General features: G+C 42.1%; 1 protein-coding gene across 1 annotated transcript in view; it reads left to right on the top strand.

Annotated features, from left to right (window-relative positions):
• The window catches only part of PAPPA2 (pappalysin 2), a 356,164-nt gene that overhangs the window by 69,388 nt on the left and 263,816 nt on the right, over positions 1 to 22,960 (top strand). Inside the window, exon 4 of the mRNA XM_060396631.1 lies at positions 13,452 to 14,523. Coding sequence (XP_060252614.1) covers positions 13,452 to 14,523 — 1,072 coding nt within the window. The remainder of the gene's footprint in view (positions 1 to 13,451; positions 14,524 to 22,960) is intronic.

Here is a 22,960-nt window from a genome sequence, read left to right on the forward strand (position 1 = left end):
GTGGAATGATCTGTCATTCTTTCTCCTGGCCAAGTCTTAGACACTTTTCAAGAGTAGGTTTGGGTCTCATTCCTGCAAGAAATCATCTCTGTACTATAGGTTGATATTAGGTTCTGTTTTCACTCACTGATGTATTTATTTTAAAAAATTTTGTTGTTTTTTGCTGTGCAACAATGTGAATCAGCTCTATAAATGCGTATATCCCCCCCACCCGGCCCCCCGCTGGAGCCTCCTTCCCACCCCACCCCATCCCATCCCTCTAGGTCATCACAGAGCACCAGCCTGGGCTCCCTGTGTGATACAGCAGCTTCCCAGTGGCTGTCTGTTTCACACGTGTAGTGCACATATGTCAATGCTCCTTTTTCAGTTTGTTCCACCCTCTCCTTCTCCCACTGTGTTTACAAGTCTGTTCTCTACATCTGCATCTCTTTTCCTGTCCTGCACATAGATTCATCAGTATCATTTTTCTAGATTCCATATATATTTTCTAGAATCCATATATATATATACATATATTTGTTGTTCTCTTTCTGACTTACTTTACTCTGTATTGAAGAAAGTAGGGAAAACCGCTAGACCATTCAGGTATGACCTAAATCAAATCCCTTATGATTATACAGTGGAAGTGAGAAATAGATTTAAGGGCCTAGATCTGATAGATAGAGTGCCTGATGAACTATGGAATGAGGTTCATGCCATTGTACAGGAGGCAGGGATCAAGACCATCCCCATGGAAAAGAAATGCAATAAAGCAAAATGGCTGTCTGGGGAGGCCTTACAAATAGCTGTGAAAAGAAGTGAAAAGCAAAGGAGAAAACGAAAGATATAAGCATCCGAATGCAGAGTTCCAAAGAATAGCAAGAAGAGATAAGAAAGCCTTCTTCAGTGATCAATGCAAAGAAATAGAGGAAAACAAGAGAATGGGAAAGACTAGAGATCTCTTCACGAAAATTAGAGATACCAAGGGAACATTTCATGCAAAGAAGGGCTCGATAAAGGACAGAAATGGTATGGACCTAACAGAAGCAGAAGATATTAAGAAGAGGTGGCAAGAATACCCAGAAGAACTGTACAAAAAAGATCTTCATGACCCAGATAATCATGATGATGTGATCACTAATCAAGAGCCAGACATCTTGGAATGTGAAGTAAAGTGGGCCTTAGAAAGCATCATAAAGCTAGTGGAGGTGATGGAATTCCAGTTGAGCGTTTCAAATCCTGAAAGATGATGCTGTGGAAGTGCTGCACTCAATATGCCAGCAAATTTGGGAAACTCAGCAGTGGCCACAGGACTGGAAAACGTCAGTTTTCATTCCAATTCCAAAGAAAGGCAATGCCAAAGAATGCTCAAACTACTGCACAATTGTACTCATCTCACACGCTAGTAAAGTAATGCTCAAAATTCTCCAAGCCAGGCTTCAGCAATACGTGAACTGTGAACTCCCTGATGTTCAAGCTGGTTTTAGAAAAGGCAGAGGAACCAGAGATCAAATTGCCAACATCCGCTGGATCATCGAAAAAGCAAGAGAGTTCCAGAAACACATCTATTTCTGCTTTATTGACTATGCCAAAGCCTTTGACTGTGTGGATCACAATAAACTGTGGAAAATTCTGAAAGAGATGGGAATACCAGACCACCTGACCTGCCTCTTGAGAAATCTGTATGCAGGTCAGGAAGCAACAATTAGAACTGGACATGGAACAACAGACTGGTTCCAAATAGGAAAAGGAGTACATCAAGGCTGTATATTGTCACTCTGCTTATTTAACTTATATGCAGAGTACATCATGAGAAACGCTGGACTGGAAGAAACACAAGCTGGAATCAAGACTGCTGGGAGAAATATCAATAACCTCAGATATGCAGATGACACCACCCTTATGGCAGAAAGTGAAGAGGAACTAAAAAGCCTCTTGATGAAAGTGAAAGAGGAGACTGAAAAAGTTGGCTTAAAGCTCAACATTCAGAAAACAAAGATCATGGCATCTGGTCCCATCACTTCATGGGAAATAGATGGGGAAACAGTGGAAATAGTGTCAGACTTTATTTTATTGGGCTCCAAAATCACTGCAGATGGTCATTGCAGCCATGAAATTAAAAGATGGCTTACTCCTTGGAAGAAAAGTTATGACCAACCTAGATAACATATTCAAAAACAGAGACATTACTTTGCCGACTAAAGTCAGTCTAGTCAAGGCTATGGTTTTTCCAGTGGTCATGTATGGATGTGAGAGCTGGACTGTGAAGAAGGCTGAGGACTGAAGAATTGATGCTTTTGAACTGTGTTGTTGGAGAAGACTCTTGAGAGTCCCTTGGACTGCAAGGAGATCCAACCAGTCCATTCTGAAGGAGATCAACCCTGGGATTTCTTTGGAAGGAATGATGCTAAAGCTGAAACTCCAATACTTTGGCCACCTCATGCGAAGAGTTGACTCATTGGAAAAGACCCTAATGCTGGGAGGGATTGGGGGCAGGAGGAGAAGGGGACGACTGAGGATAAGATGGCTGGATGGCATCACGGACTCGATGGACGTGAGTCTGAGTGAACTCTGGGAGATGGTGATGGACAGGGAGGCCTGGCGTGCTGTGATTCATGGGGTCGCAAAGAGTTGGACATGACTGAGTGACTGAACTGAACTCACTCTGTATGACAGACTCTAGGTTCACCAATATCCCTGCAAATGACCCATTTTGTTCCTTTTTATGACGGAGTAATACTCCATTGTATAAATGTACCACATCTTCTTTAGCCTTTCATCTGTCAATGAACATCTAGGTTGCTTCCATGTCCTGGCTATTGTAAATAGTGTTGCAATGAGCTTCAGGGTACATGTGTCTTTTTGAATTATGGTTTTCTCAGGAAACTTCCCTGCTGGCTCAGACAGTAAAGTCTCTGCCTACAGTGTGGGAGACCCAGGTTTGATCCCTGGGTTGGGAAGATCCCCTGGAGAAAGAAATGGCAACCCACTACAGTACTCTTCCCTGGAATATCCCATGGATGGAGGATCCTGGTAGGCTATAATCCATGGGGTCACAAAGAGTTGGACAGGACTGAGCGACTTCACTTTCATTTTTCACTTTTACTTTCGGGGTATATGCCCAGAAGTAGGATTGCTGGGTCATATGACTTCCCTGGTGGCTCAGACAATAAAGAATCTGCCTGTGATGTGGGAGACCTGTGTTTGATTCCTGAGTAGAGATGGCCCCCTGGAGAATGGAATGGCTACCCACTCCAATATTCTTGCCTGGAGAACTCCACAGACAGAGGAGCCTGGCAAGCTACAGTCCACGGGCTTGCAGTAGTTTGACATAACTGAGTGACTAACACTGTCAATACCTGTGGTAGTTTTATTCCTAGTTTCTTAAGGAACTTCCATACTGTTTTCCATTGTGGTTGTATCAGTTTATATTCCCACTAACAGTGCATGAAGATTCCCTTTTCTCCACACCCTCTCCAGCAGTTTTTGTTTGTAGATTTTTTTGATGATGGCCATTCTGACCGGTGTGAGATGATACCCCATTATAGTTTTGATTTTCACTTCTCTAATAATGGGTGATGTTGAGCATCTTTTCATGTTTGTTTAGGTTTGCTTAGGTCTTCTGCCCAATTTTTGATTGGGCTGTTCATTTTTCTGATACTGAGCTGCATGAGCTGCTTGTATTTTGGAAATTAATCTTCTGTCAGTTGCTTCATTTGCATTTATATTCTCCCATTCTGAGGTGGTCTTTTCATCTTATTTCATCAGAGGGTTTTATGTATTTCTTGATCTTAGTTCTGATATTATATTAAAATTATCTCCTATGTTGCTCATTCTCCCATGAGTCTATAACTCCTGAAGGACAACAACTACCTTTATTTCCAAACTAAGAAGAATGTATATGGCTGGCATGCGTAAGATGCTCAGTAAATGTTTGAGGAGCCAAAAGGACTAATTCCAAGTGGAATTTCTTTTTCCAGAAGGAGCAAGATAGTGAGATGAAGTGCAAATCCTTTGAGGCTTTGTGGGGTGATAGCCCCAAGCGACAAAGCAGGATCCTCTTCCCAGCAGCTACAGGGGGTGAAGCAGAGCACTTCCAGGCCAGAGGTTCACTGCTGGTTAAATCTGTGTTTTTCTGAGCACAGACTGCAGTTCTGGTCTAACTGTACTCTGGTTTACTCAGTCTCAAGGGAGAAGAGAACCAGATAATTTTCCATTCAATATCATACAGATTGGAGGAACAGATTTTCACCCCTACAGACTATGAGAATATAGAAAATGCAGGGGCTAGAAACATTTATCTACCCTGTCCTTGGAAATTTTGAAAATCCCCAGAAGGACACACTCGTGATCTCATGAAAGAGATTGGTGTGGCTGGCAGTGATTCTCAGAGAAATGTCAGCATACTGTTCTTCAGTGCCACAGTTTCTTCTCTGGGAATAATAGATTTTTTAGTGAGAACAGGGGGCATTTATTTCCGTTTCAGCAGTCTTAAGTATGAGTTGAATTATAGATAATAAAAACTCTAATTAGTTACCAGTCCTAGACAATCAATTAACCATCTTCTCTAATAGCATTATATCGGTACACTTCCTAACAGGCACCTGTTTCTTTCAGCTGCCTTTCCTTCCACTAGTTTCCTGAATTAATGAGCAACAATGTACTATGGTTATGTAGAGACCTCAGACAAACCTAAAATACTTGATCTGATATTATTCCTTAAAGAAATGGTTTAAAAGAATTTCAGATGCTATTTCTACTTTCATGTCTGACTTGACTTATTAATAACAAATTGTCTAATGCTTTTCCACTGGTGGAAATTCTAAGACCCCCAGCTTCTGTCTTCTGCATTTCTACCTAGTGAGCTGCAGTGAAAAGCTTGACTTGTTCTGTAAATATAGTATATCAGCAGCTCTCAACATGGTTTCACAAGAATCTGTATTTGTGAAAGTACCACATGTGATTCTGATCCACAGCTAGTGTTGAGCATAGTGATGTCTTCGTTTAGGCTGCTATAACAATAATACCATAAACTGGGTGTCTCTCTCTCTCTCTCTCTCTCTTTTTTTTTTTCGTTAAATCAGAGGATAATTGCTTTACAAGGGCTTCCCAGGTGGTAGTAAAGAACCTGCCTGCCAGTGCAGGAAACGTAAGAGACACAGGTTCAATCCCTGGGTCAGGAAGATCCCCTGGAGGAGGAAATGGCTACCTACTCCAGTATTCTTGCCTGGAGATTCCCCATGGACAGAGGAGCCTGGCAGCCTACACTCCATAGGGTCGCACAGAGTTGGCCATGACTGAAGCAATTTAGCATGCACGCATATGCTTTACAATGCTGTCTTGGTTCCTGCTAAACAACAAGGTGAACCAATCATAATTACATATGTACCCCCTCCCTTTTGAGCCTCCCTTCTTCCTTCCATCCTACCCCTTTAGGTGAATGGGTGTCTTAAACAAGAGGAATTCATTTCTCACTGTTCTGGAGGCAAGGAAATCTAAGATGAAGGCACCAGCAGATCTGGAGTCCAGTGAGAATCCTCTTGTTGGTTGGCAGATGTTTGTCTGTCTGCTTGTTTCCTCAGATAGCAGAGAGCAGAAAGAGGGGCTAGCTCTGTCCTTCTTAAAAGGACACTAATCCCATCATGAGGGCACCGCCCTTATGACCTAATAACCTCCCAAAAGGCCCTGTCTCCAGATATCATTACATGAGACAGGGTTCCTATAAATGAATATGGGAGGTGGTAGGGAGTACACATGTTCAGTTCACAGTAATTGGATTAGAAAATTCTATTTGTTAAATTGCTTCTTTTCTTTCCTGGAATGAGTGCAGGGCAATGCTTCACCAACTATTTGCCCTCTTCCTATAGATGAAGTATGAAAAGTGGTAATACAAGAAATAAAATGCAGTTATCCAGGTATCTAGTAAGGTTTCACATATACTGCTTGGACATCTTATTAAATGAAAGTAAAGAATCTTTACTTTCATTCATAATCATTTAAAAAGTAATACTTCTATATACTTCCTACAACTCCCAACTAGAACTATTTTAATACCCTTGGCCAATAAATCCTTTCTATTAATAATATAATTACTAAAATTTAGATTATATCAGAACTAATAAGAAAAGTCCATCTTCTGTGTAGTGTGTCAAGAAGTTAGAGATAAAATTTTAGACACAGTATAATTTTAATAATTTTAATAGCTTCCTTTGGGTTAAATAGACTTCCCAGGTACACAGTGGTAAAGAATCCACCTGCCACTGCAGGAGATGTTGTTCAGTCTTTCGGTCAGGAAGATTGCCTGGAGAAGGAAATGGCAACCCACTCCAGTATTCTTGCCTGGGAAATCCTGTGGACAGAGGAGCCTGGTGGGGGTATGTCCTACAGGGTTGCTAAAAGTCAGATACAATTCAGTGACTAAACAACAAGATAACTAAGTAGAAACAATTACATTTTAGAATTATGTTCTAAGGACAATAAGTTAAAATGCTTAGAATTGCAATTATAAGATTTTGGCAAGTGACAAGCTAATTATCTAGTAATTTACATGTCAAGCCTAATAGTTTATACCCCAACTCATATATACTTGTATATATGCAACAAATATGAAATAGTCTCCTCCTCAATTCTCCTCTTAAAAACCAGCAGATATTTACAGGTTGAGAGTAATTCCATGGTTCTGATATTAAATATTGCAGCACTTTTTTTCATAGGTCAGTAGATGGACATGATTAAGGCTAAGCGCATTTTCGAAAATTAGTGAACCAAGCAGAAACTGTGAAGCGGGGAATTTATTGTTGATCTCACTAGTTTTGTCTGCTCTTTTGAAAATCCACCCACATAAGAATATGTAAAGGAGTAATTCTTATACTCCATTACCTTAAAAACCTCATTGTAAAAACAAGCATACAATAAAAACCCAATATTGATAGCTTATGGTAAATGTTATTGGATTCGTGATACCCGAAGAAGATTTAACTTTGGGACCAGGGACCAGTCTTGATCACTAAAAAGGTTTTGTATAGCAGAGTTTTGTTAAAGTGAAAGTTCAGTTGCTCAGTCATGTCTGACTCTTTGCGACCCCATGAATTGCACGCAGCATGCCAGGCCTCTCTGTCCATCACCAACTCCCGAAGTTTACCTAAACTCATGTCCATCGAGTCGGTGATGCCATCCAGCCATCTCATCCTCTGTCATCTCCTTTTCCTCCTGCTCCCAATCCCTCTCAGCATCACGGTCTTTTCCAATGAGTCAACTCTTTACATGAGGTGGCCAAAATATTGGAGTTTCAGCCTCAGCATCAGTCCTTCCAATGAAAACTCAGGACTGATCTCCTTTAGGATGGACTGGTTGGATCTCCTTGCAGTCCAAGGGACTCTCAAGAGTCTTCTCCAACAACGCAGTTCAAAAGCATCAGTTATTTAATGCTCAGTATTCTTCAAAGTCCAACTTTCACATCCATACATGACCACTGGAAAAACTATAACCTTGACTAGATGGACCTTTGTTGGCAAAGTAACGTCTCTGCTTTTGAATATGCTATCTAGGTTGGTCATAACTTTCCTTCCAAGGAGTAAGCATCTTTTAATTTCATGGCTGCAATCAACATCTGCAGTGATTTTGGAGCCCAATAAAATAAAGTCTGACACTGTTTCCACTGATTCCCCATCTATTTCCCATGAAATGATGGGACCAGATGCCATGATCTTCGTTTTCTGAATGTTGAGCTTTAAGCCATCTTTTTCACTCTCCTCTTTCACTTTCATCAGGAGGCTTTTTAGTTCTTCTTCACTTTCTGCCATAAGGGTGGTGTCATCTGCATATCTGAGGTTATTGATATTTCTCCCGGCAATCTTGATTCCAGCTTGTGCTTCTTCCAGCCCAGTGTTTCTCATGATGTACTCTGAATATAAGTTAAGTAAGCAGGGTGACAATATACAGCCTTGATGTACTCCTTTTCCTATTTGGAACCAGTCTGTTGTTCCATGTCCAGTTCTAACTGTTGCTTCCTGACCTGCATATAGGTTTCTCAAGAGGCAGGTTAGGTGGTCTGGTATTCCCATCTCTTTCAGAATTTTCCACAGTTTATTGTGATCCACACAGTGAAAGGATTTGGCATAGTCAATAAAGCAGAAATAGATGTTTTTCTGGAACTCTCTTGCTTTTTCGATGATCCAGTGGATGTTGGCAATGTGATCTCTGGTTTTTCCACCTTTTCTAAAACCAGCTTGAACATCTGGAATTTCATGGTTCATGTATTGCTGAAGCCTGGCTTGGAGAATTTTGAGCATGACTTTGCTAGCATGTGAAATGAGTGCAATTGTGCGGGAGTTTGAGCATTCTTTGGCATTGCCTTTCTTTGGGATTGGAACGAAAACTGACCTTTTCCAGTCCTGTGGCCACTGCTGAGTTTTCCAAATTTGCTGGCATATTGAGTGCAGCACTTTCACAGCATCATCTTTCAGGATTTGAAATAGCTCAACTGGAATTCCATCACTTCCACTAGCTTTGTTCATAGTGATGGTTTCTAAGGCCCACTTGACTTCACATTCCAGGATGTCTGGCTCTAGGTGAGTGATCACACCATTGTGATTATCTTGGTCATGAAGATCTTTTTTGTACAGTTCTTCTGTGTATTCTTGCCACCGCTTCTTAATATCTTCTGCTTCTGTTAGGTCCATATCATTTCTGTCCTTTATCGAGCTCATCTTTGCCTGAAATGTTCCCTGGTATCTGTAATTTTCTTGAAGAGATCTCTAGTCTTTCCCATTCTCTTGTTTTCCTCTATTTCTTTGCCTTGATCGCTGAAGAAGGCTTTCTTATCTCTTCTTGCTATTCTTTGGAACTCTGCATTCAGATGCTTGTATCTTTCCTTTTCTCCTTTGCTTTTCACTTCTCTTCTTTTCACAGCTATTTGTAAGGCCTCCCCAGACAGCCATTTTGCTTTATTGCATTTCTTTTCCATGGGGATGGTCTTGATCCCTGTCTCCTGTACAATGTCACGAACCTCTGTCCATAGTTCATCAGGCACTCTATCTATCAGACCTAGTCCCTTAAATCTATTTCTCACTTCTACTGCATAATCATAAGGGATTTGATTTAGGTCATACCTGAATGGTCTAGTGGTTTTCCCTGCTTTCTTCAATTTTAGTCTGATTTTGGCAATAAGGAGTTCATGATCTGAGCCACAGTCAGATCCCGATCTTGTTTTTGCTGACTGTATAGAGCTTCTCCATCTTTAGCTGCAAAGAATATAATCAATCTGATTTCGGTGTTGACCATATCTGGTGATGTCCATGTGTAGAGTCTTCTCTTGTGTTGTTGGAAGAGGTGTTTGCTATGACCAGTGCGTTCTCTTGGCAAAACTCTATTAGCCTTTGCCCTGCTTCATTCCGTATTCCAAGGCCAAATTTGCCTGTTACTCCAGGTGTTTCTTGAGTTCCTACTTTTGCATTCCAGTCCCCTATAATGAAAAGGTCATCTGTTTTGGGTGTTAGTTCTAAAACGTCTTATAGGTCTTCATAGAACCGTTCAAGTTTAGCTTCTTCAGCGTTAATGGTTGGGACATAGGCTTGGATTACTGTGATACTGAATGGTTTGCCTTGGAAATGAACAGAGATCATTCTGTCATTTTTGAGACTGCATCCAAGTACTGCATTTCAGACTCTTTTGTTGACTATGATGGCTACTCCATTTTTTCTGAGAGATTCCTGCCCACAGTAGTAGATATAATGGTCATCTGAGTTAAATTCATCCTTTCCACTCCATCTTAGTTCGCTGATTCCTAGAATGTCGACATTCACTCTTGCCATTTCCTGTTTGACCACTTCCAATTTACCTTGATTCGTGGACCTAACATTCCAGGTTCCTATGAAATATTGCTCTTTACAGCATCGGACCTTGCTTCTATCACCAGTCACATCCACAACTGGGTATTGTTTTTGCTTTGGCTCCATCCCTTCATTCTTTCTGGAGTTATTTCTCCACTGATCTCCAGTGGCATATTGGGCACCTACTGACCTGGGGAGTTCCTCTTTCAGTATCCTATCATTTTGCCTTTTCCTACTGTTCATGGGGTTCTCAAGGCAAGAATACTGAAGTGGTTTGCCATTCCCTTCTCCAGTGGACCACTTTCTGTCAGACCTCTCCACCATGACCCTTCCATCATGGGTGGCCCCCCTTGGCATGGCTTAGTTTCACTGAGTTAGACAAGGCTGTGGTCCGTGTGATCAGATTGGCTAGTTTTCTGTGATTATGGTTTCAGTGTGTGTACCCTCTGATGCCCTCTCACAATAACTACTGTCTTACTTGGGTTTCTCTTACCTTGGATGTGGGGTATCTCTTCACGGCTGCTCCAACAAAGTGCAGCTGCTGCTCCTTATCTTGGACGAGTTGCCCCTCCTGACCTTGAACATGGAGTAGCTCCTCTCAGCCCTCCTGCTCACAGCTGCTGCTCCTTGGAGTTTGGGTTGCTCCTCTCTGACCTCTGACATGGGGTAGCTCCTCTCAGCCGCTCCTGTGCCGTCACAGCCTGGCGCAAGAACGGAAAAGGGACAGAAAAATCTTCTGACATAGACATCAGAAGAGGAACAGAGAATGCCCCCCTCACTAGAGTTAGCTATGGAGTTATATACTTTTTAATTAATTATTACAATAAATCAAAAGAATGTCTCAAGTTTGTGAAAATTTTACCAAACCCACTCCCACAATTTAAATTTTAGGATAACAGGCTTAGAACTTAATAACAGAAAGATCCTACCAGACCCACTCCCATAATATACATTCTAAGATATCAGGTTTCTCAAGAAGGTCAGGAAGCAACAGTTAGAACTGGACATGGAACAACAGACTGGTTCCAAATAGGAAAAGGTGTACATCAAGGCTGTATACTGTCACCTTGCTTATTTAACTTATATGTAGAGTACATCATGAGAAATGCTGGGCTGCAAGAAGCACAAGCTGGAATCAAGATTGCCAGGAGAAATATCAACCTCAGATATGCAGATGATACCACCTTTATGACAGAAAGTGAAGAAGAACTAAAAAGCCTCCTGATGAAAGTGAAAGAGGAGATTGAAAAAGTTGGTTTAAAGCTCAACATTCAAAAAACAAAGATTGTGGCATCTGGCCCCATCACTTCAAGGGAAATAGATGGGGAAATAGTGGAAACAGTGTCAGACTTTATTTTATTGGGCTCCAAAATCACTGCAGATGTTGATTGCAGCCATGAAATTAAAGGACGCTTGCTCCTTGGAAGGAAAGTTATAACCAACCTAGATAGCATATTCAAAAGCAGAGACGTTACTTTGCCAACAAAGGTCCATCTAGTCAAGGCTATGGTTTTTCCAGTGGTCATGTATGGATGTGAAAGTTGGACTGTGAAGAAAGCTGAGCATTGAAGAATTGATGCTTTTGAACTGTGTTGTTGGAGAAGACTCTTGAGAGTCCCTTGTACTGCAAGGAGATCCAACCAGTCCATCCTAAAGGAGATCAGTCCTGGGTGTTCATTGGAAGGACTGATGCTGAAGCTGAAATTCCAATACTTTGGCCACCTCAAGCAAAGAGTTGACTCATTGGAAAAGACCGTGATGCTGGGAGGGATTGGGGGCAGGAAGAGAAGGGGACGACCCAGGATGAGATGGCTGGATGGCATCACCAACTCAATGGACATGAATTTAAGTGAACTCCAGGAGTTGGTGATGGACAGGGAGGCCTGGTGTGCTGCGACATGGGGTCGCAAAGAGTTGGGCATGACTGAGCGACTGAACTGAACTGAAGTTATCAAGATTAGCCAGAAGGTTTTCAGGAAGGAGAAACTGTCCTCCGTCAGGATACATTTTTGTTATATAGTCACTAGTACAGAGTTTAAACTGAGTTGTTTGTTGTGTAATCATCAGTTTGAGGCTTAAAAAAAAATTATGTGACTAAGACTAAGAAATTTAGAGGAAAAAAAAATATTTGCCCTTTCCTCTTCCTCAAGACCCCTCTCTCCTTGGGAACCTCTAGACTTCTTATCAATCTGCCTAGGAATTGACTCTCTCAATACAAAACCAGAATATCACTATTTTATTACACCTAATCATCACTTGTAAGTATAATTGGTAGAATTACTAGATTAGGGAGGAGTTGCCTTTGTTATAAAGAACATTTTATTTTTTTTAAATCACAATTTATTGATTTACACTAGAGATAGAAGATCAGATAATCTATCCTTTCATGAAAGCATAGCTACTTTTGATACTTGCCTGCAATTAGAATGGGGAGACTCATGGCTTTAAAATTCAGACTCTCCATAGGATAGTACCATTTGAGTGCGTTACATAGGAGTTCAGAGGAATAAGTAAAGTTCTTGCCTAGGGGGTGGGTTGGGGGCTGGGGAAGAATGACTCTTGATGTTAGCCTCCTGTGTCTATCTAAAGGCCAGTCAACTTTTCTATCATGCATTCATTCTTAAAGCACTATTTACTGAGCATTTCCTGTGTGAATGTACTACCTCTACGTAAATTACAAGACTGTGTAAATTACATAGACTCTTCCTATGTACTGGAAGAGGTACTGGGAGGAGGTGGTGGGCTCATAACTGCAGATGGCTTTGCCAGGAACATTCGAGGCCTCCATATTGTCTGAGGCTTCCTCTTTCATCTGTTACATATGACTACTCCTTCCTGCTGCCAAATTCTTAGTGATATAGTTATCTACAGGAATTCTCTGCTTTGTTTATGGGACTTAATAGCCCTGGGCCTGCAATGAATAAGATGCTACGGCAGCATGTGGTAAGGAGCTTCGTTTATCTGGAAAGGTTCCACTTCTGTACTGTGGGAGGCATTATGCGTCATAAGAACAATCATTCTTATAGTTTGACTAGGTTTTTATAGTCTAGAACCATGGGGCAATGCTCCTTTGCTTACTTTGGGGAACACCTGTTCACTTCAGATGGGTGTCGTTGCCCTTAGGCATCAGAGGAAATAACATGTCTAGGATGTTACAGTCTTTTCCTTATTTTCCCACAAGAATTGTCATTTCAATATTCAATAGAAAAAAAAAAAGATCTTTCGAGGGTGATAGATTACTATCTTTTGTAAAAACTACAAAGGCCCTTGTGAATTCTAAGGAAGTGGAAAGAGAAGAAGGCATGGATATGGAGTCAGCATGAGAAATGTTTGTGACAAAGTGGTGAGGATATCTGCCACTTGCACTGTGACCAATCCCCTTCCAGCTTCCATTTTGGTTATTTAAAAATACTGGAATGCATTAAATTGGATGGAATCTCAAATTAAATTCCTTTGGGGAAAGATGTTGCCAGAACATCTAATATGGGGTACTGGACAAACATCTTAGGTGGGGACTGACTCTGTATCAATTTTTTTTCCCATTAAAAACCTACATTCTTGCTATTTATACGGGTTTTCTTCTCCCTTTCTCCATCCCTTTTGTATCTGGTATTTCTCCCTCGACTCTTCCTTCTTTCCCAGGTGTGTTTGATAACTGCTCCCACACTATCAGTGACAAGGGCTGGGCCCTGGGGATCCGCTCGGGGAAGGATGTGGGAAGGCGAGATGCTCGCTTCTTCTTCTCTCTTCGCACCGACCGAGTGAAGAAAGCCACCACTGTGATGGGCCACAGTCGCTACCAACCGGGCAAGTGGACACATCTGGCAGCCACTTATGATGGACAGCGCATGGCCTTGTATGTGGATGGCACTCAGGTGGCTAGTAGTCGAGATCAGTCTGGTCCCTTGAACAGCCCCTTCATGGCATCTTGTCGCTCTCTCCTCCTTGGGGGGGACAGCTCGGAGGACGGGCACTCTTTCCGTGGACACCTGGGCACCCTGGTCTTCTGGTCGACAGCCCGCCCACAAAGCCACCTTCAGCACAGACCTCAGCAGCCACTGGAGGTGAAGGATTTGACCACCCTGCTACTGACCGCCAGTTTTGAGCCCCTGGAAGAACAGTGGGTCCCCTTTAGAGACGGGAAGTACCCACGGCGTGAGGTTCTCCAGGGCTTTGAGTCAAAGCCTGAGATTCTGTCCCCTCTGCAGCCCCCGCTCTGTGGGCAGACAGCATGTGACAATGTGGAATTGATCTCTCAGTACAATGGGCACTGGCCCCTCCGGGGAGAGAAGGTGATCCGCTACCGGGTGGTGAACATCTATGACGACAAGGGTCTGAACCCCACGGTGAGTGAGGAGCAGATCCGTCGGCAGCACGAGGTGCTCAATGAGGCCTTCAGCCGCTACAACATCAGCTGGCAGCTGAGCGTCCACCGCGTCCACAACTCCACCCTGCGCCACCGCATTGTGCTGGTGAACTGTGAGCCCAGCAAAATCGGCAACGATCACTGTGACCCCGAGTGCGAGCATCCACTCACGGGCTACGACGGGGGAGACTGCCGCCTGCAGGGCCGGTGCTACTCCTGGAACCGCAAGGACGGGCTCTGCCACGTGGGGTGCAACAACATGCTGAATGACTTTGACGAGGGCGACTGCTGTGACCCAGACGTGACCGAGGTGCGCAAGACCTGCTTCGACCCTGACTCACCCAGGAGGTAAGGGACCGGGGCTAGGGGGTGTCCTGCTTGGAGGGTGCATTCCTGACATCATTTTATCGTTTTGGCTTCTGGAGACAAAAGAGTGTTCGCTCAACCTCCAAATAAAATGATTACTCCACCAGATATCGGTGAGCTTTCATCAAGTCCTAGATGTTGTGCTGGGTAATTAGGGACACATGGATGACTAAGATGAAAACACGACCTTTACCAAACTCAGTTTCTTTGAAGCACACAACTGCGGATGTGGTGTGAACTGTGCACGCACCACGTGCTTGAGATACAGGAGAGCTGAACGACTTTATCTGTCCAAGGAAGCCAGGGCATCTTTGCAGAGAACAAACGAGGTACACATTGATAGATACCACTCATACAGGAGTCAGGAGACCCAGGTTCAATCCCTGGGTTGGGAAGACCCACTGGAGGAGGAAATGGCAACCCACTCCAGTACTCTTGCCTGGAGAATTCCATGGACAGGCTACAGTCCATATATTGCAAAGAGTTGGACATGACCGAGCAACTAACACTTTCACTTCCGTTCTTTCCACAGTCTTAGGTTTCCAGCAAAGTAGCACAAATTCATGAGGAGGCCCCATGTGTGCGTAGTCTCTGACGTAGACTGAGCAGTTCCGCAGCCTTTTGAACTTAAGATGTTTCACATCTAAGCACAAGTGCAGTCTTCCTTTTCTGCTCCATTAAATTTCACGCAATATTTGGAACAATCCCACTGGAAATGTACATCAGGTCCGGTCACTTCCCTCCTTACATGTTTTCCTACTACACTTAGAATAAAATCTGAGCCCCACTCCTGTCTCCTGGATTACAACCTGACCCCTGTCTACCTCTCCAGCGTCTCTCCCACCCCATCCTGGTTCTCCACACCCGCACTACACAGCCTCACAGACTCTAGTCTTTTCCATTGAACACATTAAGCTTGTCCCTGCCCCAAAGCTTTGTACTAGCTGTTTCATCTTGGAATCTTCTTTTCCTTAATCTTCCCTTGGTGAATTTTCTCTTGTCATTCCAACATCTATTTAAATGTCACCTCTTGGTGAGAGCTTTCCTGATCGCCCAATCTAAGTTGACTAGTCAATCTCTATTATGTAAACTAATTTAAATTATCTCCATAACACTTATCACTTTTGTTTTTTTTCTTGTGCACTTGTTTATTTGTCTTTCCCTGGCCTAGAATATCAGTTCTTGTTACATTCCAGTGCCTAGAGCAGCAGCTGAAACATAGTCATCTATTTTATGTTTATTTTAATGAATAAATGAATCTGATGTGTCATCTGTTGTGAGACAGAAGCCAGTAGGAGGATTTCTGCTTGATGGTTGGTGCTGGGGTTGAGGACTGTTAGAGGGAGTTAAGAAAGGCTAGACGTGGTGGTAAACTTGTTAATTTGTGCATATGGACAAGGGTTCCCTACTTATAACTTGTACCTTTGTATGAAATATAAAATGCCTCACACCAGAGCTAGGGTGTTGTGTTGGTGGGAGGTGGGAGGATTGGATCTCAGTTTCCACCCAATACCTGAATGGCTGCCTTTGAATTTTTCGGACACGATTTGTGTGGTAATTCGTGGTCTTGTGTGTGGGCAGTCCTCTTGATGCCCCTATGTGCAGGTGGTTAGAACCAATTAATAGAGTCTCCTATATCTCAGACATGTGATGTCAAAAATGGTAAGATTTGCAGAGAGGGAACAGAGCTGAATTCCAGAGCCCTTGCTACTTAACCAGCTATGTAAATTGTACAAGTCACTTTTAGAAACTCAGATGTCTTGTCTGTAAAATGAGGGTGGTTGCAGTAATACTTGGCATTACCTATATCTTTGGGTTATTTTGTGACGCAAATGAAATAAGGTACAAGAAGTGTGTTAGTCACTCAGTCGTGTCTGACTCTTTGCAACCCCATGGACTGTAGCCCATTCATGGAATTCTCCAGGCAAGAATATTGGAGTGGGTAGCCATTCCCTTTTCCAGGGGATCTCCCTGACCCAAAGATTGAACTCGGATCTCCTGCATTGCAGGCAAATTCTTTACCATCTGAGCAACCAGGGAAGCAAGGTACAGGAAAGTCCTTGGTAACTCTAAAGTTTTCAGAGTACAAAAATAGTTCTAAACTAACATTAGTTATTATCATTATTAGAACTGACAGATGGGAAGCCTTTGTTTACATAATAATACCCAGGGAACTGATCATATTACCAGAAATATTTGCATAAGAAAGATTCTGTTTGGGTTTGGTTTTTAGATTTTGATAACCTTAAGCAGAAGCTAAACCTCGCTAACAACAGTGTTTGCCAACTCAGGATCTCCAGAGAGCTCTCCAGGCAAATCTGGCTTGTTCTCATTCGTCTACTAGCTCATGACAACAACGCACTGCCTTGACTGAGAGAGATGTCTTGCATGGTACCTCTGCATCTTTCTCCTTAGAGTGGCCCCTTATCTCTGAATCCTTACTGCCACTGCTCGTACCCAGGGGTTTATAACTTATTCACCTTACTGCTTCGGAGTTGCCATGGTAACTTATCCTTTTCTATCTGTGGACCCAGACGTGTTTCAAACTTTCTTATCCTTACATGCAAAACTTGCTTTGCAGAATAAAAGGAACTATTCATACTTTTTTGGTTGTTGTTGCTGTTTAGTTGTTAAGTTGTATCTGACTCTTTTGTGACCCCATGGACTGTAGCCCACCTGGTTCCGCTGTCCATGGGGTTTCCTGGGCAAGAATGCTGGAATGGGTGGCCATTTCCTTCTCCAGGGGATGTTCCTGACCCAGGGATCAAACTCCTGCATTGGCAGTCAGATTCTTTATCACTGAGCCACAGGGAAGCCCAAATAAATGCCCCTGGTTAAAATATCAAATGTACCAAAGACAGTTGTACCAAAAAATAAGGAATGGCAATCCTCTGCCTAACTCTTCCTCGTCCTTCTCTCTACTCTGTAGCCTTACTCCCATCTTTAATTATTTTACTTGCCTTTTTGGTAATAACCTCCATATACATATATCCAAACATTATATTTATATTACTTGATTCATCTATTTGATTTAAAAAAAAAATCTGGGCAGGGAACATGCATATGGCTTGCATTTGTTCCCTGACCAGGGATCAAACCGACGCCTTTGGCAGTGAAAGTGCAGAGTCCAAACCACTGGATCAGCTTATTTTCATCAATTTTAAACATTATGTTTAAACATTAATTTTAAATATTATGACTTGCTTTTATTATAATGATGAGAGTTTTACTTTTCTCCCACATCACATCTGCATTTTTTAATATATTTTAAAATTAATGTTTTAATTTTACTGTTTTTAGTTGCCTCAGTTATATATATTTATAATATTGTGACTATAAAACATTTTTCTTTTGGTTGCAGAGCAAGGTTTTGTTCTATTACTATGCTTTCTTTCTGGCAAAGCTCTTCTACTTCCCCATACACATGTACCCTATCCCTTGCGTCTCTATTTCCTCCTTCCCTTCTATCTTCCTTCCTTTCTGATGTCTTCATTTTCAAATGCTTTATCATATCTATAGAATAGGTAAATAGATCTATAGAAAGTGTCTTTTTATTTTTTTAACACTCCTCTGGAGCTCTCCCTTCCAGTTCATTCCACTTTTCCCTCCTCTTCCAGCTTCACCAGTTATACTTAGTTCTGCTGCAGAGTTGTTATCCTGAAATTTCTCTGATTTTTTTTTTTTTGGTGGGGATTGGAGTCACTGTGTCCTGAATTGGATGAATATCTCTTAATTTACAGCTTAATTTTTTCCTGGAAAACCTCCTTAAGTAACTTCCTAAGAAAGGATGTTTTAGGTAACTTCCAGAAAAGCATTTCTCAAAATGCTTTTATTTTGCCTTTACCCAAAATGGATAGTTTGTCCTGGTGTAAAATTTGAGTTGGGAAATATTTTCTCTTAAATTTTTGAAGGAATTCATTATATTGTCTCTAGCTTCTATTCTGATAATTATGTGTTTGAGAGGTGATTTTTTTTTCCTATTAAAAATCATTTTGAATGTTTAGTCATGTTACTTTAGGGATTTCATGATACTTTTTTTAAGGGCTGGCCTTTTAGTCTTCTTTTGTTGATATTCAGTGATTCTTGCAGTTTGGACTCATGCCTCCTGTTGTTGTCTTTATTGCTCATTTGCTCAGTTGCTCAGTCATGTCCAGCCTTTTGAGACCCCATGGACTACAGCACGCCAGGCTTCCCTGTCCTTCACATCTCCCAGGGCTTGCTCAATCTCACGTCCATTGAGTCGGTGATGCCATCCTTATCTCCAGCAAATTTTCTGAAATTATTAGGTTGATATTTCTTAATTCTCTGATCTCTTTTTCCCCTCTGAAATTTCTGAGGATTGATCTTCTGAATTTATTCTGTCCTTTTCCTCTCATATGTTCTATCGCATTGTTATTTAGTTCTGTTTTTTGGAGATTTCCTTGAGTTTATCTTCTAAATCTTCTGCTGAATTTATTTTTTAATCATAGCAATCATATATTTAAGACTTTGCTCTGATTTTTTTATATTAGTCTGTTTTTAAGGATGCAGTCATTTTCTGAGGCTAAAAGTAAGATGAATTCTGAATTTTTTTCCCAGTGCAGTATATCTAATTCATTTGTAGTAAACTTTTCTTTTTCCTTTTTTCCCCCATCTTAATTCTGATCTGTCTTTCATGCTGGTGGATTTTCTCAAGTGTATAGTGCTTATTCACAATAAGAAACACACTTTTATAGCCCTATTAATATGATTTAAAAAAAGGATACTTATTTGTGAATTTCTTAGGGGAAGAAACCTGAAGACAGTGCAGAGGATAGGTTTTCTTTTTCTCAGTTCCCTTATACTTATTTCATGTACAGACCTTTTATTCATACTCCATTTTCTCTGCTTTGTATTTCTTGTGCTGAATTTTTATTACTAAAAACAGTGACTGTTTTCCATAACTCTTATTGGCAGGAACCATATTTTGAAAAACAATTATTTATCAAGTTTTCTGATGTGCCAGACACAGGAAGACAAGCAAAAGCACAAATATAAAGAATACATAGAGTAAGTGTTCATATTTTAGTGGAGGGGTTTAATAATTTTATCTAAATACCCGGGTTTAAATCCAATCTGAGCCACTAAAAGCAGAACATAGAGTGTAGACTGCTTTTCTGTGCCGTGGCTTAGATTGTTTGAAAGGACTTTGGTTTCACAGAGATGTAGATCTCTGGATTTCTATGAGGGCTTATGACTTAGTGGAGTTAGTGGTTGTCTCTGAACTAAATTACCAGTATCTAGCATCTCTGTTGGGCTTCCCTGATGGCTCAGCAAGTAAAAATTCACCTTCAGTGCAGGAGACACAGGAGACATGGGTTTGATCCCTGGGTCGGGAAGATTCTCTGGAGAAGGAAATGGCAACCTGGTCCAGTATTCTTGCCTGGAAAAACCCCATGGACAGAGGAACCTGGTGAGCTATAGTCTAAAGGGTCACAGAGCGTAGACACGACTAAGCATTCAGGTACCACACGACAGGCATGGCAGAGCATCCATATTGTTACAATTAAATCACAGTGCTCAAGTTCACAGTTCCTTTATTCTGTGACTCTGAAGAACCCAACTTCAACAAATGTTTTATCAGACATTTCTTGAGGAGCAGAGTGTGCCAGGCACAGAGGCCTTCTATTCAGGAGCTCCCAGTTTAGTAGACATTGGTTGGAAAGTGGGGGACACACCTATAGACAGATTACTAACATGCAAGTACAGTGATGGCTCTATGAACAATCCTCTTCATTTTTCCAATCCTACTTAATGTTCCCTCTTCCCCACCCACAGCAAGAAACCAGAAATGTAGCCCAAAGGAGTTCCTCTCCCAAAGGCTCTGAGAGGAGGAGAGAGTCTGAGGAATCTGGCACCAAACATCTGTAACCCAGATGCACCTATCAAAGGGAGAGTATTTATCAGACTTGGGAATGGTCAGAAGGAGATATGAGTTATAGAGAACATTACCCAGCCAGTTGAACAGAATCACCAAGATAGAGAAACTTGGCTTGTGGAAAGTGAAGGCTACATAGGCCAGATGTCTGTTTCTGCATCGTAGCTACCCTAAGAGAGGGTCTACAATTGCTGTGGGAATGAGGGCTTGAAAGTCCTCTTTAGTAAAATCCCAAATGTCATTGGCTACGCCCTAAGATGTATCTTAGAAAGCCAAGTCAAGGGAATGTCTATGCCCTAAGGGAAACCCAGCTTCCGTGACCTTTGCAGTCTGAAGCTTCTTTTTTGGTCATGACTTATTTTTGTTGTTTTTCTCTCTAAAATTATGTCCCAGAGATGAAGGGTGCTTTGCTGCTGAATCTACTTTCCATCCCTTGCTCTACCTCCCCTTTTCACATGAGTTTAGTATCCAACCAAATCTAGAACATTGTATTTGCCTCTTTGCTTTGGTTTTGGTCAGATTTCATCACTCTATTAGTATGTGGAGGAGGACAATCACCAAATAAAAATAAATGGCTGAGCATAGTTTAAGCGAGTCATCAGCCACCTAGTGTCACCATGCTCTGAAGCAGACAATGGGATGATGACGGCATGCATTTGTTTTCTGATGCCTGTGGTGGGCTGAGGTCTCTGTGTCTTGGTGCCTTATTGTCTCTTCTCTGCCTCATTGCCCGAGTTTTGATGGTGAGGAGTTTGAGGGCAGAAAGACTATTGTATATAGCAATGCTAGAGCATGGTCCAGGCTTGCGTTTGTGCTAAGTTGCTTTAATCATGTCTTATTCTTTTGCAACTCCATAACCTGTAGCCCACCCATCTCCTCTGCCCATGGGGATTCTCCAGGTGAGAATACTGGAGTGGGTTGCCATGCCCTCCTCCAGGGTACCTTCCTGACCGAGGGATCGAGCCCACGTCTCTTGTATCTCCTGCATTTCCAAACAGGTTCTTTACCACTAGTACCACCTGGGAAGCCCCAGAGCATAGTCCACTTCCCTCTAAACAGGTCCTCAAGAGGGTGGACTGGGAGGTGCCCTAAAGGAGCATGCCAGAGAGTGGTGCCTGCAGTTGCATGCTCTTGGATATATATCTCAGGACAGGAGGGCAGATGCACATGACAGCCAAGGGAACAGGTGGAGAAATCGGTGCTGCACAGAGCTGGGTGCCCTGGTTTAGCTGTGCTTTGCTCACTCACCCTCTGTGGCTGTTGAGCCAAAGGAACGGTTGGACTGGGCCCCTGCAGCGGCAGATCTGTTAAACATCAGCCAGGCTTCATTACAGGTTTCTTTTGAAGTTGCGATTCAAAGTTCCCTGCAGCCAAAAAAAAACATGGATGGGGAAAATAAGTGTAAGGGTGTAGAAGAGGGCAGAGAGAAAATAAATGAAGGAGAAACTTTAAAACCAAACAGCAAGAAAACCTCTGAACCCCTCCACTGCAATATACACAGGCCACACAAACTCTAAAGAAACAAATCTCACCTTCTCATACGCACTTTACCTGGCAAAGGGAATAGAAGGGAAGGAATAGGAGAATAACTTGCAGGTAAGCTCAGAAAGTGTACTAACAAGTAGAAATGTCTCTCATTTGCTTTCCTACAGGCCAAATTCTCCATAGTTTCAACAGGTACTATTTTATGGAATAAATCATATCCACAATTTTTCTGTTCATCTAAATGGCTCAGTGAATCCCTCTCCCCAGGTGAGTGGGGAGAGGTTGTTTTTCTCCTTTTGGGGGCTATTTTCTAGCCAAATAGGCCGACTTGTGAGAGAGCCTTGTGGTATGTCTGGGTTAAAAATATTTCCTCTTAGAAAAATTTTAGGAGAGACCCTGGTCTCCAAACACATTCAGTTGTTCAAGATACTTGGGTATTTTCCTAGGAGCTGGGGTGCTGGCCCTAGTACCCTGGCCGGACGCCAGTCTGTCTCAGAGGATTTCACTTAAGGATCTTTTCTTAGAATTTAAGCCTAGGAATCTGAAAGACAGCTGCACACTTACACATGTTTTCCTTTTTTTTCCCCCCTCTAGGAACTCTGTTTGCATTTTACTTTTGTGACTGAATAGAAGTCACAGAGAAGTAGGTTGGGGAGTGGATGGAATATGTAGTTTGGCCCTCATGGGTTTTTTTGAAGATTTGCTTCACCCTCAGGAGGAAGATGCTGACTCACTTATTTTCTGAACCCTCATGCATCTCTCACTTCTCATTAGGAGCTCTATCTGCAGCAGTAGACCTGATTTTCTTCTCTTGATGCTTGGCTAATTCCTGCTTTCAAGTCCAGTTCCCATGTCATTCCCTCTTTCCTAGGAATAGTATAGAGATTGGTTTAGTTGCTAAGTCATGTCTGACTCTTGTGAGCCCATGGACTATGGCCCTCCAGGTTCCTCTGTCCATGGGATTCTCCAGGCAAGAATACTGGAGTGGGTTGCCATTTTATCTCATTTGATCCCTCATTCAGATGGGCTTCGTGATGA

The sequence above is a fragment of the Ovis aries genome, chromosome 12 (assembly GCF_016772045.2).
Source record: "Ovis aries strain OAR_USU_Benz2616 breed Rambouillet chromosome 12, ARS-UI_Ramb_v3.0, whole genome shotgun sequence".
Classification (NCBI taxonomy): domain Eukaryota; kingdom Metazoa; phylum Chordata; class Mammalia; order Artiodactyla; family Bovidae; genus Ovis; species Ovis aries.